Here is a 16,754-nt window from a genome sequence, read left to right as displayed (position 1 = left end):
GTCAGGTAAGTGACCACCAAGCAAATTCTTGTAGATCCTGAAGGAATGATTGAAATTACTGTTCCTGGTTATGTTTTGTAACAGGATCTGCAACTATAGAACTGCAACAGGATGTATAGGCACTACTAGACTGCTTCAGTGCTTGATTAACTTGTCTTTCAGCAGTCATTTAAGTTATTCCAGCAAATATGGCTTTACAGCTCTTCCCTGTTTTAGAAGCTGGTAAAAAGCTTCCCAGGGAACATCTATAAATAAAATTGAAGACAAGTTGACGTACCTGATGAAGGATAAATTGTGAATGGCCTATACCTTTTATTGAAATAAAGCAAAACACAGCTGTTGATTCAAATAAGGGAAAAAATCTTTTCAGCACTCAGTTCAAAATAAATTGCTCTAAAGTACTGAAAAAGTGGGAGGGGTTACAACTGGACATAAAAATCAACTTGGGCAGCAAATTCTAATACCTGCAGAAACCATGTTAGGAATACATCACATTCCTCTGAGCCAACTTGTAATGAGATCACCTTCGTCCAAGCTCTGACCTACTTGTTGGTTCAATTTATTCTTGTTTGTCCACAAGCCTTCTGCAATCAAAAGAGGACACTCCAAAAGTAGATTTCTGCTTACAGCTCTAATACTGACCTTTTGTAGGTAAACCTGATGGAGGTTTATCTTCAGCCTTTAGAATTTTTCAGAAGCTGGAATGCCGTTTTCCAACTGACATTTAAAAATGAATGAACACTAAGTACTCCAAGAGTCAGAAACCTTTAGCAGAAGGAGAACATACACTTTAGGAACAAACCTCTGCTTTCACCTGGCTTGTTTAGCACATCAGCATGAATGGCACTTAAACCCCCTTCAGTCAAAATGCAAACTTGCCTTTACCTACTAGGAGAGATACTGTAGAGAAATTGCCAGGAGCAACAAGATCAGTTAGAACAGTGTCAGCATATTACAATGAATGTTTTCAAAGGCAAACAAGCAAATCCAGACTAGTTTTCTGTTTGGGTTAAAGGAAAATGTCAATGATTCATGTGCTGCTGAGTGACGTCCCTTCAGGACAATTCCTGTCTAATGTAAGAATAAACAGATTGTCACTTGAAGTCATATAGTGCAACCCAGCTGTGACAACGGTATACAGTACTCTATTGCAGTTTTACATGGTTTTTTTACTTAAACACTATGACTAACTACTTATAAAGTGGATGTTACATTGTACATCTTTGTATTTCCCTTTAATTAAGCTGTTTATTCTGTTCATTTCTCAAATTTGTTATCATTAGTATCATTAAATAAAAACAAACCAAAATACCCCCTTAAGCAATGCTGCATTTTACACATATAGAAAATATGTAATTTTAAAAAGCAAACTGTGTGATTCAGTACATCACATAAACAAGCAACATGGTATCTTAGAGGTCTCTCCTCCCCCTTAGCCCAGACATCTCCATTACCCTCCTTTCCCAAGGAGCACCATAAACCTTCCACCTCTAAAATTCCCTTGGTGTGATACCCTCTACTTCTGTGGGATTCAACAGAAGTAATTTTGTATATCAGTATCTCTTCCATGAGGAAAGCCAAAGCATTTGCACATAATATATGAGAAAATGTATCTTCTATTGCAGTACTGCTCTTTTAGTAATTTGAAGGAATAAAAATCATAGGGACAGCTTTTACTCCATTTCAAAAAGTTAAACATTATAGTTTGCAATCATAAACATCACTCTTTAAAAAAAAAAAAAGTGTGGATTCAGAGCTTTTGAAGTTACTGAAGATCATTAAGAACTGCCTGAATGCCTATACAGAGGTTACATAAATTTAAATCTTCTTTGAGGAAATTTGCTTCAACTTTTGCAAATCTCTTTTTGGGAGTCAATCAGTTACATGGTCAGTTAAACACATTTTGCATGTGTCACATGGCAGCTGTTCCTAAACTAAGTACCACACAAGGTTTTGACTTGCACTCACCTTTAGAAATAAATGGCTTCAAAGTTGTGCTGCAAATTTGCATTAAAATGAGGCTAAGAACAATCCAATATTAGAACAGCATATTGTTCATTACTATATCTAATATAAAATATCAACTTTTTTAAGATGCTCTGAAACTCAAAGATTCCCCCTTTCTAGGTAATTGTCTTGACCAAATAGATACAGATTCTTACTCTCTTATTGACTTAGGGAGGGTGTGTTTTTTGGTGGGGTTTTTTTTTGGTTGGTTTTGGGGTTTTTGGGAGTGCCGGGGTTTGTTTGGTTTTTTTAATTTTGAACTTTAATTCCTGAATGAGGAGTATCCTCTAGATTGTGGAAAGACAAAGATTGATTACTGAGGAAAATTTAAAATGAGATTCAGAAACTGCAGCACAAGTGGTCTGAACACTTGAGGCCACAGTGAGTGACAGCCAGCAGGATGTTGCTGTGGGCACCTAACTCCTCCTGACACAGGAAAGGGAACACACAAAGGAATTACCAACATCACTTCAAATCTCAGAATCACCCAAGTTGTATGCAATGAATATAAAGGAAGAACAACTTCATGTTTAACAGAGTAAGACTGAAATTCAGACACTTTCTAACACAAATGCTGGTGCAAATCAGTACATAAAAAGCTTGTTGAGGCTTTATTAAACGCCACTGGATTTCAGTTAATTCTTAAGGGTTTTTTCTTCTTCTCTATGAGAAAATATTCTATGTATCATAATTCTGTTGCAGAAAACAAAACTATTTTCATGAGACAAAGCAATCTGAAGGTCTAATTTGTTACAATCTATAGACAGCCCAAGGTGTCTAATCTTCACAGAAATCTAAATATTAAATTTTGCACTTTTTCATCCAGACTTTTAGTGAGTGACATACCATCAAAATATGAATTTATGAATAACTTTAAAAGGACAGATCAATGTTTTGATAAGATTTTATTGTGAAACATTGGATTTAGAAAAGGTACAAAATGTCAATGGTCAGATGTGTGCCAGTACAGTATTTCAATAGTCTATACATGTGGACAGCTGAACAGCTTCACTGCAGAACAAGGATTCAGACATACTATCTAAAAGGGGGCCGCAATATGCACAGGCTTAAAATACATAAATAACTTGAGCCAAAATGGCCATTACTGGTCAATGCTAATCAACATCTGGAAACAGGCTAAAAAGCACAATACAGTACAACAATCTTCTTGCAGATCCACATTTAAAGAACATCATCAGTTTATTATGTCAATAATCTACAGCTCCAGGACATGATTCTTAGGACCAGGATTCAGATGGCTAGTTAATAACTTTTTAAAACTCATGTTAAAAATTAAATTATGGAAGAAAACCCACAGGTATTTAATTACAACGAAACACTGTGAAGCCCCTAAAATTTTTTCTGACTGGGATTTATAAAGTCAATTACTTCTAATACAGAACATGGGTTTGTTTCTTTAAAATGTCCTGACTACAGCTTGAACTGCTATCATTAAGTAATCATAATTCAAACATTTCATTTTGTTATGAATGTCTGCATTTTAAAACCAATTTCATTGAACATGGGTCACCATTCAACTGAAAGAAAAATGATCCAAATACTATTTCTGAATTAATAAAAGTCATACATTTGTATATTAAAAAGATTAATAACAACTCCAAAGGATAGTAGCATTTTCTACCCTAGTTCAGCAAATTTAAAGAAGAGCATTTGTAAACATACAAAGTTGATTTTAGGGTATAAAAATACAAGTATACCATATGAAACAAGGTAGCTTGAGTTTTTCTTATTTTTCAGTAGTCTGTCACTGCTGGAACTCATTTGAACTATTCAAAAAGGTATTCGTAGTTCAGTACCTGGGTGAACAGCCAAAGGACTATAAACTTTAGTTCTTTAATTAAAAATATGTAGCTGCTTTTACACAATTAAGCTTACTGAAATACCAACAGCTACCCTATTACCAGTCAGTACCCCGAGTTGACCTTAACCTTCACCCATGTAAGTCTACTTCCCTTAATGCTGATTCATAACTTACCTTCCTGAACAGAGACCTTGGGGAATACTGAATTATTGTTTAATAGAAATTTCTGAATATGACTAATGTCTACTGGGAGCAGAGCTAAATTTAAACTGATATAATTTAGAATCAAAATCCACCTAAAACATTAAAACAACCCACCCTGTGACACTACATTCACTCCCTTAATTTCAAGACCATTAGTTTTGGCTACTCTTTTCTCATTGTGTATCTTTACTGGGAGATGTGAGTCTTGCAATTCATTAAGAAGAATCACCAAAGTGACAGCTAAGTACATTAAATCAGGCAATGGTAAGGAAATAAATGCTTTTAAAACTGTGAGTGTGTATCACTGGCTAAGGATGTAACATGGGGAGAACAATGTCTGCTATGGTATTAAAATTGGTGCTGTGCCAAATGGCGAAAATTTATAAACAAACCACAAAATTCCAGTGTGACAAATCTTTTTTTGTTGTTCAGGAAGTGTTTGGCATGAGCAGCACTAACAAAATTCTACACCTCACAGACACAAGCTACAAAGGTTATCTAAAGCCAATATTCACTGTCCATCAATTAGCTAGCTAGCTCTTAATGCTGCTTTGAGCACTGCACTAGCCACTTTGATCTTTGTTTCAGATTCCTCTGTACACACATTTATATTTACATAAAACATTTATTAAACATGATTTTAAAACATAAAAACCTTATGTACAAAATACCAACATTCCTATAAATAAACAGTTGGAGAAAGGCACTTGCAAGAAAAATCTACAGTAAATCTTACAAAAACCACACTGCCTCTGTTACTGTACAATAGATAATCTTTCAGTCAATCCCTATCACAAGAATGTAAAACACTAATTACTTGTTGTAACTAAGAATATAACCATTACAGTTGTATTTACACATACATATATGCCTCTTTTTAGTTTGAGAGCACCAGGATTTCCATTCTAAATTTATATTTTGATACAAAGTAAAAGAACAGTTGCCAGAAATCAGTGTTCAGTGTCACTGCAGATTCATAAACTTTTGGCTGACATAATGTAGTTTAAAAGACTCAGTTGCTACTTTGTATAAAGTACACCTAGTTTGTTATTGCGTGTTGTCCTTTTAGAGAGAGCACTGCTATGTTCTCTATGCAATTGTTTAATACTATTGCTGGCAGGAAGTTTCCAATATCAAAAAAATAAAAACATTCTTCAATCCAGTTGAAGTATTTCATCTGAACAGTAACTAAAAAAAGCTGCATATTAATTATAAAAACATGTAGGAAACATGCCAACTAATCTGGTGTGCAAAAATATTTTTTCCACTACACAGGATTTTAAGGGCTTCACAGAATTACTCAAATGTATATTGAGTAGCAAACCCCATGAATAACCAGTTTCTCAAGGAGATGTGAGGATACTCCCACTTTTATCAAACTTTTTACCCTTTGACAATGCTGCGACCTGTTTGAGCAGTTCTCTGTTTTTGGCCTGCAATACAGATAAAAAAAAGTATGAATTAGTGAAGAGTTTCCCATAGTAGTGTCATTTACTGATTTCCCACTGCATTTATGAACAAATAATCTAAATGTACATGCTGAGAATATCCAAAGAAGGTAATGATCACTTTTCAAAGATCTGTACAGGCTTTTTGATAAACATATTCCATCTTTAACAGAAAAAGTAACCACATTTCTTGTACCACAAAATTTAGGAGATCCAGTATTGCACTGAGTGTCTGTTCAGTCTGTGATTTAAAGGCCACTAATTCAGGCTTTCTTTCTGATAAAGTCTGCTCTAACAGGAGATGTCTAACTGTCCATGTGTTAATGCTGAGCCCTTAAATTGGATCCATAGCCCAATGACAACTGATAAATTGTCAGAGGACAGACACAAAAAAATAACCTTTGAGAAGGTATGTGAGGTAAGTCTCCACCTTTTAAAGTTCAAAGGCGATTCTTAGACTGAGTTTAATTCATATAGAAATTGTTGGCTGCAGAAAGAACTGCTGTACAGTGCATTCAAAATTAAACATGGCAAAGGCCATTCAAGAACTTGGTGCTACTGCATTGTAGTGAACTGCACCGAGTGAATAAGCTGACTGAATAGCTTGAACACAAAACTCCATCTGAAGTAAGTATTTGTCAAGTATTAATAAGCAATCACTCACCTGCAACTGTTCCACAGTTTCCTTATGAGCTTTCTCCATACTGTTCATTTTTGTCCTCAAGTTAGACTCTTGGTACTGGAAGTCTGCCTTCAGTTCTGTCAACTGAAAACACAAATGCTATGAAGATTCCTTGAAATGCTACAGTGTACATATTCTAATCAAGCTGAGAAATATTTATAAAAGCCTCAGGAATCGCAGGGAACACTTGTATTTATTTGCTATTGCAGTATTAACAGCTCAACACTTGAGAAGCAGTTTGAAAAGTATGTATGGCTATTTCATATGAATAAAACAGCCGTTCTTATAGTTTGCTCAGGATTTTGGATAAAGAAGGCTAAAAAAAAATTCAAATACAAGACTGATGATTTATAATCTTTGCTGCTCTTTCAGCTGTGAGATGCTTATCATAATCTTGAGTTACATCCCTGTTATATGGTATGGTAACACATGAAAAATCTTCCATACAAAGACAGTAGAAAAGATTCTTCTGTGTCCTTTTAAGCTACAAGTTGTTCTCAACAGATCACACTCCAGAGTTTCACTGTTCCGGGATCCGTAACAACGAATTAAATTGCATTATTGGAAACATGTACTTTCAATGACTTAACTAATGATTTAATTCTGAGTGTATGGTGTAGTATTGCTGCCACTGGGTCTCTGCTGAGAGAGACAGAGATCCAGGAGACACACATATAGGCAGGTGTTTCTAAAGAGTGGTATGTGCTACTATCCAAGTGCTGGCTGAATGCTTCTTCTGGAAGAATGTGCAGCCCAGCGAACTATGAACAGTTTGCTCTACATGGACCCAGAAGTTTTAGGAATCACTTCTTTAAAAAGTTCAGTTCTTCAAAGCATCTTAGACTCACAGGGCTCTTCTGAACCTCTTCAGTTGATTTGGATTTAGCAGGAAATGAAGTCTCTCTGGTAGCAAAGATGCCTGCCATAACAAACCAGAGCATGCACTCCTAAAATGCCTAGTGAGGCTGCTCTTACCAACCTTAGTAAGTGTCAAATCACATGTAGTGAAAGAAGATATTCAAAAGAACTGTCAATCAAATGGTCAAGTGCAGGTGTGTTGATACAATGGTATATTGTGTATTATACCTCACTGTACAGAGATTGCTGTTGTAAATTACAGGGGATCCAGTGCAAAGACACGGACCACACACTACATATAAAAAAAACTTAGTGGTAGTGTTGCACCCCAGGGAATTATGCAACTAGATGAGCAAACACACTTCCTGTGAACATTCAGTGAACTTTGGTCCCCTCCTAATAACCAAGTCTCAGGGCTCCACAGTAATGTTCTGGTGTCTCACTAACATTTTGTGCAGAAAGACAATCAAGGCTAGTACTGCAAACAATAAGCACTGATAACGACATGGCTGACATCCTGACTCATAACAAAAAATGATGAATGAGGATTGTCTGTAAAGTTGTGTACTGAGTTGTTTGTTGCCATGTTACACGTTTCAGAGGTTTTTCTTTTGGAGTGTTCCAAACTGCTCAAATGCTGCCCCTACACAAATCTTGAGAAATGACCTCAACAGGAATCTCCCACAGGTCTGGCTCAGGCTTTTATCCCAGAACATGTCTTCAAATTTACCCTCTGAAAAAATAAAATCTGCAGTGCATTCATTTGTTGTCAATTTTTCAGCTATGCAAACATTGTACAGTGTGTTCTGCTTTTCTCCTCCCTGCAGCAGCTGTAGAAAGTGACATTCTGAAAGTGAGGAATTCATGCCTGAAGGAATCTTGAAGTTCAAAGAACTCTGAGGTCAAATAAATAGTTTTAGCAGTAGGGATATTAAAATTATTAGATGCTCTCCCTATGGAAACAGCACAAAACAAGTCACTGCAAGGGTTATGCAGAAGCAGGTGACATTTCCTTACCTACCCCTTTTGTTAGCTTTGCCCAGTAGATTAAAGATAAAAAGAGGTAAGTGAATTTCCTACTGACTCATGATCTTCTCCTGGCTTTATAAGAGAGAGATCTGGGCCTAATGTCCATCCTTTGAAGAAAATACCTAAAGAGAATCCATGACAGACTGTTCAGCTCTTTCACATTAAACACTTACAGGCTTGAAATAGCAAGTACTTCCAACACTAGGTATATTGTAAGTGACATAAATGAAAATAGGTTCAATATCCTTTAAAAAACACATCTAAGTGTAGAAATGAAGATAATAAACTATGGTTTAAGAGTGGAAGCATTTTCCCTTTCAGGATGAACGAGTCTTTCTTAACCATCAATGTTCTGATAGGCCATCAAGCACTGACAATCAAACTTTTACTTGAAAATACAGTAAAATTATCTTTAATATAATTCCATAACCTACTCAATCCTGAACAGATGTTCCAGAGCCACGGCTACAATGTGTTAAAAGCATCTAGTTATTCAGATGGCAGAGAAATAAGCTCTAATAAATGCAAAGAAAAGTATGCATTTGTAGTTATTTCTCTTTTCTTGTTAGTCATTCGTTTGTTTGAAGGGTGAACCTTTTGCAGGAGTTTCACTTGGGTCTGACTATTTCACTTCACTTTTGCTAACAGACATCCATTTAATCCAAGCTCTTCTTTCAGTCCCTGGCTACCACACAGACTTGACAACCTACACTACACATGCTACCAATCTTATAAAAGCAAAACACTTAATTTTCATACACTATACATTTAAATTGGACATTGACTTACTATGGCTATAGTTGCTCTAGTTTAAAACTAAGTAAAAACTATGGTAAACTCAGAATGGTTACTACTCTTTGACGTGACTCAGTTTAGAACTCATAAAGCGTCCAAACCACTGTCTGGAATTTAATCCATCACCTATGCCAAGCAGCCAGAGTAACAGGCTAATTTCTAGATGGCTGAAGTGAGGAACATGAATTCCTCTTTGACTTAGAGCCAAAATATATTCTTAATATGCAAGTCCCAGACTTCTTCTTTAAATGGCAAGATCTGACTAGCTGCTATATAAAGCAACTGCATCTAATTTTTATCTCATTGTTTTGACATTTTTAGGAGTCTACAAAATAGAAAACAAAATTACACAGTTCTTACTAAGCAGGTGAAACTTTTACCTTTTTATCTTTCTCTAAAATGGTCTGATCTCTTTGCTGCAGAAGACGTTTAAGTGACATTACTTCTTCTTTCAGCTGACTTATGAGGACAAAGTTGTCAGTTCCACCACTGTCCGCAGACTGATTTATAGAGCTACTAAAAGTGAAAAACAACAGTTAGTTACAACATCAATAGCAAAGAAAAAAAACAATGTTTTTAATTTCAAATTGTATAATTAATAATTCAGTAAACATCCTTAAGGACTAATGCAAAAAAATATGTACCTGACAGACATGGATGCAACTGGCAAATTACCTTACTAAAGGCACACATTACATACACCTGCAGAAATATAATTCAGTATTAGCTTTGAGGGGGACAAATACCTTTTGACTGAAGTAGCTACTTTTAACTTTTATTCCAACTATTTGACCAGAGACAGAATAAAGATTCAGTCTCCCACATTAAGGTCCAAAAGAATTCTGGAGACACTGGGTCAGCTTAAAGCAGCATGTTCAACCCTGCCATCTAATTGATAAAACACCGATGTCAGGGAATACCATTTTGTTGACAACTGTTGCCTTGTTCATAAGCTTTGCTTAATTTTGCCCCAAACAAATTAAAGGCAGGAAAACAGAGCTAGTTTTCTGCTAATAGTCATTTAATTGACTGACAACACTCAGATGCCACCCAATAATGCATCTGACTAGACAATAGTTCCACCTCCCTCAATCTTCAGACAAAAAAAAAAAAGCAACTGGCCACAAGTCAGCACTTTATTTGGTTGAAATGGCTCAGCTTTACAAAAATATAACTTTACCTATCTCCATTTGATGGCTTGGATTCCAGTTTGGGTTTTTTCTTTGGAGTTTCATTCTGAATAGCTGCAGAGGATTTATGGCTGAAATCAAACAAAATGTAAACCTAAAGGCTCATACTATGTAACTCTCTAATAACACCATTTGGTACATAAAAAATAACTAACTCATGCTCCTAGCTAGAATGCTAGAGACTAGCCAGAAATGCAAGAAAAAAGAAATTCTTTAAATGAAAACTGTAAGATAAATGAAAATTAATAAATAATATCATATTTACCTCTGTTTCCATAGTCCCTGATCTTGTTCTGGACTCAGATTGCTGATTCTGAAATAAGTGAAATGTACTTGGTAACTGACCAAACATACCATTGTTTCTAGAGTTTATGTGAATGGTATCTGTAACTTGAGAAAAATCCTCCCACCCATTTTTTTTCCTAATATAAAAGTGACCATTTCCGAATTTTCAGCTGGACATTGATACTATCTGTCATATTCCTGACCCCACTTTACCATGTCAAGATGTCATAAAAGTATTTCTTGGCTAAGTTCTACACTACTGCAGATCACAAGGGGTAGACTTCAAGACTGATGGTTAAATCTTTTTGCTGATACCTCTCAATTTTTGTGAACTTTGTATTGCTAATCTTGTACTCAGCAAGCTGGTCTAAAGCAGCCCTTCTGGGATTCTCATATTGCCGTGTGAACATTACCTGAAGCAGTACTCATGTGGCGGCGTAAGAGCAAAGCTAAGTCTTGGATCCCTGAAACTAAGTGCTTGTCAGGTGTAAGAATTTGCTTTCAATCATTTCAAAAGCGACTAATAAAGAGCACTGACACAGGAACAGTAGAATGTAGAAGATAGCATTGAGTGAAGTAGTTCAAAGAATCTGTATTTCTACCTCATTGTCTCCATTGTCTGGTCTTAACAGTAACTGAAATGAACAGGGAAAAAGAGTCATTAATTGGACCAGAAGCAATGGGCCCATGGCAGCCTACAGAAAAAAAGAGGTGGGAAACCAGTAACATTGTGATCTGTATAGAGATAAACTTACCAGTACAACTCGTGATTATATCAGAAGCTCTATTCTGTAGTAAAGAACTAAATTTTTTTATTTAATCTTTACTATACCTCTGCCACATGCATTACACTAGATTTAACTGGCTGTAACTCAATTTTCAGCAGAGATTTGAAAGAACAGAACAGTACAATAAGTCTCTGCATGACAAGAATAATTTTCTTCAAATTCCTAAAAATCCAAGCCTTATTTTTCTCTTTTTTAAAAGCATATGCATTTCTCTTTTCCTCATTCCCAATATAATTCCAGTTTACTTTGCTTCTATCTTTAAATCACACTTAGACAGGCAAGTTTCAGTCAAGATGAAAAATCATAAACACTGGAAACATGGGGCTTAGAAGGAAAGTGTCTGTGTGTCTGAGATCAGGGTCATTACCACTTCAGCTGTAGTATTCACCATCCAACAGAGAAAAACAAGTAGTTCTAAAGTTATGCTGCCATAAGCCTATCAGTGACAACAGGAATTGTGGCTACTTCTATACCAGCATAAAAGCCCCAAATGAATTCTGAGGTTTATTACTGAATAAATTGGGTATGTATGTCAAGGTTGGTATCCCAGAGATGATATATTGAGAAAAGCTGCAGAAGATGGGACAAAACTATGTGAAATGTTATCAGTGACAGTAACTGAACTGACAGGCTTTTGTCCCTATGTCTGTATCACAGCCACTCACAAATGCCTATTCCAGCAAGATTTAATTATAAAAACTAGCAAAGAGATACAACCTGGTCCTAGAGCGAGGATAATCACACTATTGCTTCTGCTTCCCCTTTTACCTGTGAATATTTGCACACAAACAACTCGGCGTAAAGTAAGTCAGAGTGGGGATTCTGAATGAAGCAGCTGTTCTCTGCTCACTGCAAATACACACCTTTTATTCCACGTTAAATGTGTGTAAAACAGCAGTTACCACACTGCAGTTACTGCTCAGAAAGTCAACTCCAAGTTTACCCCTAAGGAACTTGTTTCTGTAGGCACTCCGTGAGGTTTTTTCTAGAGTTTTACTTATTTTCTTGTTTATTTTCTATAATTTTAACATCAACTAATTTGATGATCACCAGGAATTCCTGCTTTTTGCTGAACTCCCTTTGTTCAACTTTTAAGAAGCAAGGATTTTGATGGGCCATGAAGAACAACATTCTAATGCTGCTTTTGACACAATGTTTTAAAAAGCTTTTCTTACTAACTTTGATTTTATCTCAGTACAAACACAGATGAAGAGCTACCAACAGCTACTTTAATTTTTGAAATACTTACTTATGATGACTGCTGCTGTGACGATGATGATGGTGGTGATGGTGGTGGTGTTTTGAATGATGCTGGTCCTTCTCAGTAAGAGATGAGGATGAGGAGTTAGAATGTGAAGATCCCAGGCTCTTCCTCTGTTCTTTTGTCTTCTGCAGCACTCTCTTGTAGGACAGCGTGCAGAGCCAACACAACAACTTTCCATCAACCTTTTGGGAAATAATTTATAGCAGGGTTTATTTCCAAGTACACTTGCACTATAGAGATGTACTCAGTATTTGCAAGAAAAATTTGTTTCATTTAATCTGTTATCTTTGGGAAAAACACAGACATCTCTTTGGTATGAAACATCACTACTGTATTCTCCTATGTATGCAAGTTATCTTTTAGTAAAGTGAATTTTATCTCATTTCTTTATGCCATTTAACGTTATGCTACAAAGAGTCCCAGCAAATGTTGGACTTGCTCTATGTCAGAGAAATGACAGTAACTTTTTAAAATGACAAATGTCTTTTAGTTTAGGTACACCCTCTACCCCCTCTCAACCCACTGTACTGCAGGCAGAATCAAGATGTCCAGCCAACATGTTACTGGTACCAAGTAAATTCTTCTGTAAAAACAGCATTATTCTCAGGTTCAGTCAAGAGGCTTTTGAGGTCATTTCCTCAGCATCTTCTGGAATGAGAGAGTGGCACTCACCAAAGCTATTTAATTGAACAAAAAAGGGCTGTTCTGAGCAGTCCACCTCTCTGGTGCTGTACTTTAAGGCCAGGCAAACACATCAGACGAGGTAAAGTGACAGATTCAAGTTATGGACATAGATAAGAACCAGCCAAAGCACCAGGAACTGTTCAGATGCTTAACTTCTGTTCCCCAGCTACAACTGTCTGCTTACACTTAAGCCTATTTTTAGACAGAGTAATTTAATTTAAAGTAAGTTAGCTCAGCAGCAAACATAACAACTGTCAAATTACAAAATTTAATTCAAATACTGCAAAGCACAGCTCAGCAACTTTAATATTAGAGAACTTAGTATACATTTCTGTTAGTCTTTCTCTTATGAAGGAGAAACATTGTCTATTGTTAGCCTAAGCCACTAGAGATGTGGAACAAAGCCTACCTTCCTTCTTCCCTCCTCTTTTCGATCAAAAGCACACTGCTGTTTGCACTGCTCACATGTCTGAGGTGGGCCGTACTTCTTCTCCGAGTTGGTGCAACGCTGGCATTTTGTGCCAATAAATGCTGCAATAATGTTACAATACTGACAAGGCTTGGGCTGAAAAAAAATATTGAATTGAAGTCAATACATTTGCATGTCCTGTAAAGAATACAGATATTTCGAATCATACAATGAAGCTTTGGAACTATTAGGGCTTCATCAAACTTATTTTAAAGAACTTTTTCCCTACCATTTCTATCTTTAGTAATGAACTTTTCTCCTAAAATGATGCTTTGTCAGTGGTTAAAATCAGTCTGGACTTTTCATGAAAACTCAGACACATGCTCAAGAAAAGAAACACAACTATCTGATTACTCACCTCTGCGTCTGCTGCTTTCTTATTTTTTAAATATGATGACATTTTCTCTCAGTTTTACTACATCACTAAAGAAACTCCTTACAAAAACTTTAAAAGAAGAGTAATCAAGTAATTTTTTTAGACTGGAAGTTTCTGAAGACATCCCTCTCCCTTGCATACTTGAGGATTCAATAACCCTACAGTTCCAAGATGAGTATCCTGATCCCTGCACTTCTGCAGGAAACCTAAAAATCAAAACAAATAAAAAAATCCCCCACCAACTGAAAACCACCTTCAGGTACCATCAGGTCAGGTTATCAACTTTTGTATCATACGCTCAACTAAACTAATATGGTGGCAGAAAATAAAATTGCTGTCAGTTTTCTTGGGTTAGAAACGGCTGATTATCTTCAGTGCAGTCCTGTTTTTGATGAACTGCTGATGAAGTCATTGTTGGATATGTCTGGCAATTCATTTTGCTACACTTTGAGATTTTGAGAGTATTTCTCTGTTCAGTTTATACATACATTCACAAAGTGCCTGACTGCATAACAACAGCTGTTACATTTCTCAAATAAGTTGAATTTCATCTATTATGGTTTATGTGAAGCATAGAAAAATTATGCTCTTTTGTTCCACAATGAGATTATCTTGATACCTCCGAAAACCCATATCTGCAGGGCAGCTCAGATACAATGTATGTATCACATAACAGAAAGATTCATTTTCACAACAGAACTGAAACTCACTTCAGTATGAGAAAACACAAAGTAACATGAATGCAAATAATACTCAAAATACAGCAGAGAAGGCTAAGGATTTTCCTGCCATCAAGCTGTGCTTAGGAGAATACACAGGGGAAACACTTCGTAGGTGAGTGAAATAATGTTGCCTTGTTACAAATTGCTACATTGAAATTATTCTGAACTGTTAAACTACATACAACCCCAATGGATTTCAATTTGGGAAAAGGAACTGAAACCCACACACGAAATCAAGAGATGTCAGTCATTTCCATCACCTGTCTGAGTGGCAAGCTTTGCTTTTACTTCTTTCCCCCACCAAAAATAAGATTAGTTGCAAGAGAACTTTTTTTTTTCCAGTTTAAATCGTGAATGAACTTAACTTCAGATTTTAAAACCAAGAGCCTACTCACTGTTCCGAACTGCTTCACATTTTGGGCACACTTCTTGCATATTGTGTTCGTTTTGCTAAAAGGATAAAACGGCACAATATTGAATTCTGCAACAAACACACACCTTGGCATTCTTTCCATGCAATAACTGGCAAACAGAATCACAGAATCATGGAACAGTTCAGGCTGGAAGGGACCTCTGGAGATGATCCAGTCCAACCCCCTGCCAAAGCAGGGTCACCTACAGCGGGTGACACAGGAACGTGTCTGTGTGGGTTCTGAATGTCTCCAGAGAGGGAGACTCCATGACCACACTGGACACCCTGTTCCAATGCTCAGCCACCCTCAATGTGAATATAGAATCATAGAATCGATTGGGTTGGAAAAGACCTCCAAGATCATCAAGTCCAACCCTTGGGCCAACTCCAGTCTATTTACCAGATCATGGCACTCAGTGCCACGTCCAATCCCAGTTTAAAAACCTCCAGGGATGGTGAATCCACCACCTCTCTGGGCAGGCCATTTCAATGCCTGATTACTCTCTCTGCAAAGAATCTTTTTCTGATATCCAACTTAAATTTTCCTTGGCAGAGTTTGAGCCCGTCCCCCCTTGTCCTGGGAAAAGAAACCAACCCCCACCTGGATATAGCTTCCCTTCCTCGTGTTGAGATGAAACTTCTTGTGTTTTAGTTTCTGGCCGCTGCTCGCTGTCCTGCCGCTGGACACCACTGAGCAGTGTCTGTCACCACCCCCCTCTCGCCACCCGCCTTTGAGGTATCGGCGTGTACTGACGAGACCCCCTCTCAGTCTGCTCTGCCGCCACCAGGCCCCGCTCCTGCCCACCCGCTCCTGCCCACGCCGGGGGCCGTCGTACCTCTCCTGCTGGAACTCGGAGCGGCAGTAGGTGCACTTCACGATGGGGTGGGCGATGCGACACTCCTGCAGGGCGAAGCGCCGCGTTAGTGTCCGGCGCTGCCGGCCCCGCGCACCGCCCCCGCCCGCCGCCCCGAGGCAGCCCCGGCCGGGCCGCCCCGCCCCGCACCTTGCACAGCTGCTGGCCCTGCGAGAGCTCCTCGAACGGGTACCGCTGGTTGCACTTGGTGCAGGCATAAAGCGCCGGGGCGGCCGCCGCGCCCGCCGCCGCCATTCGGCGGGGCGGACACGGGCGGGCCGAGGGAGGGGAATGGGGAGGTGTCGCCGGGGCGAGGGACGGAAGGGCCGCCGGGGCCGCCGAGGAGGAGGAGCCGCCGCCGCCCCGTCCCGTCCCGTCTCGTGCCGGTGCCGCGCTGAGCCCCGCGCGCCGCCCGCGGCCCCTTCTGTGGCGGCGGCGGCGGCGTCACCCGCGCGCGCCCCCCGCCCTTCCCTTCCCTCCTCCCTCCCTCCCTCCGCCCCGGCCCGGGCTCGCGCTGCGCCCGCGCAGCCAATCGCCGCCCCGCGCCAAACCTGCCTTCGAACGCCACCGCCCAATCGCCGCCCCCGCCGGCCCCGCCGCCGCCAATCCCGCCGCGGGCGGCCCAAGCTCCGGTGCCGCCCTGCGGTCTGATTGGCCGAGCCGCGGCGGCTCCCGCTGACAAAGGCCGGCCTCTTCCGCCCGCCTCCCTCCGCGCGGGCCCACGCACCGCCTCCCCACCGCCAGCGGGAGAGAGCAGGGTGGCCCCGCCTCCCTCGGCTTGGCCCCTTCCATTGGCCAAACAGCGCCCTTTTTCTTTTTTTATTGGAAACTTGAACTGTCACTCAATTCTAAGCCGGGGACGGGG

The 16,754-nt window shown here is 39.0% G+C and overlaps 1 protein-coding gene across 3 annotated transcripts; it reads right to left on the bottom strand.

The window, feature by feature from the left end:
• Positions 1–3,184: 3,184 nt before the first annotated feature.
• FAM76B (family with sequence similarity 76 member B) lies at positions 3,185–16,393 on the bottom strand. 3 transcript variants are annotated; one of them, XM_071555466.1, is made up of 10 exons: positions 16,040–16,393; positions 15,872–15,936; positions 15,019–15,073; positions 13,466–13,621; positions 12,358–12,554; positions 10,301–10,348; positions 10,026–10,106; positions 9,226–9,358; positions 6,146–6,247; positions 3,185–5,466 (listed from the first exon to the last, which is right to left on the bottom strand). In XM_071555466.1, exons 1-10 carry the CDS (start codon positions 16,142–16,144, stop codon positions 5,377–5,379), a joined length of 1,032 nt encoding a protein of 343 aa, XP_071411567.1. In that variant the 5' UTR covers positions 16,145–16,393; the 3' UTR covers positions 3,185–5,376. The 3 variants fall into 3 exon arrangements, with proteins under 3 accessions (XP_071411567.1, XP_071411557.1, XP_071411576.1); XM_071555456.1 differs by having other exon boundaries at positions 9,226–9,361; positions 16,040–16,392; XM_071555475.1 differs by lacking the exon at positions 10,026–10,106 and having other exon boundaries at positions 9,226–9,361.
• Between the last annotated feature and the right edge of the window lie 361 nt (positions 16,394–16,754).

This window comes from Pithys albifrons, chromosome 1, assembly GCF_047495875.1.
Source record: "Pithys albifrons albifrons isolate INPA30051 chromosome 1, PitAlb_v1, whole genome shotgun sequence".
Classification (NCBI taxonomy): domain Eukaryota; kingdom Metazoa; phylum Chordata; class Aves; order Passeriformes; family Thamnophilidae; genus Pithys; species Pithys albifrons.
Note: the sequence above shows the minus strand (reverse complement) of the source record. Positions and strands in the feature narration are given on the sequence as shown.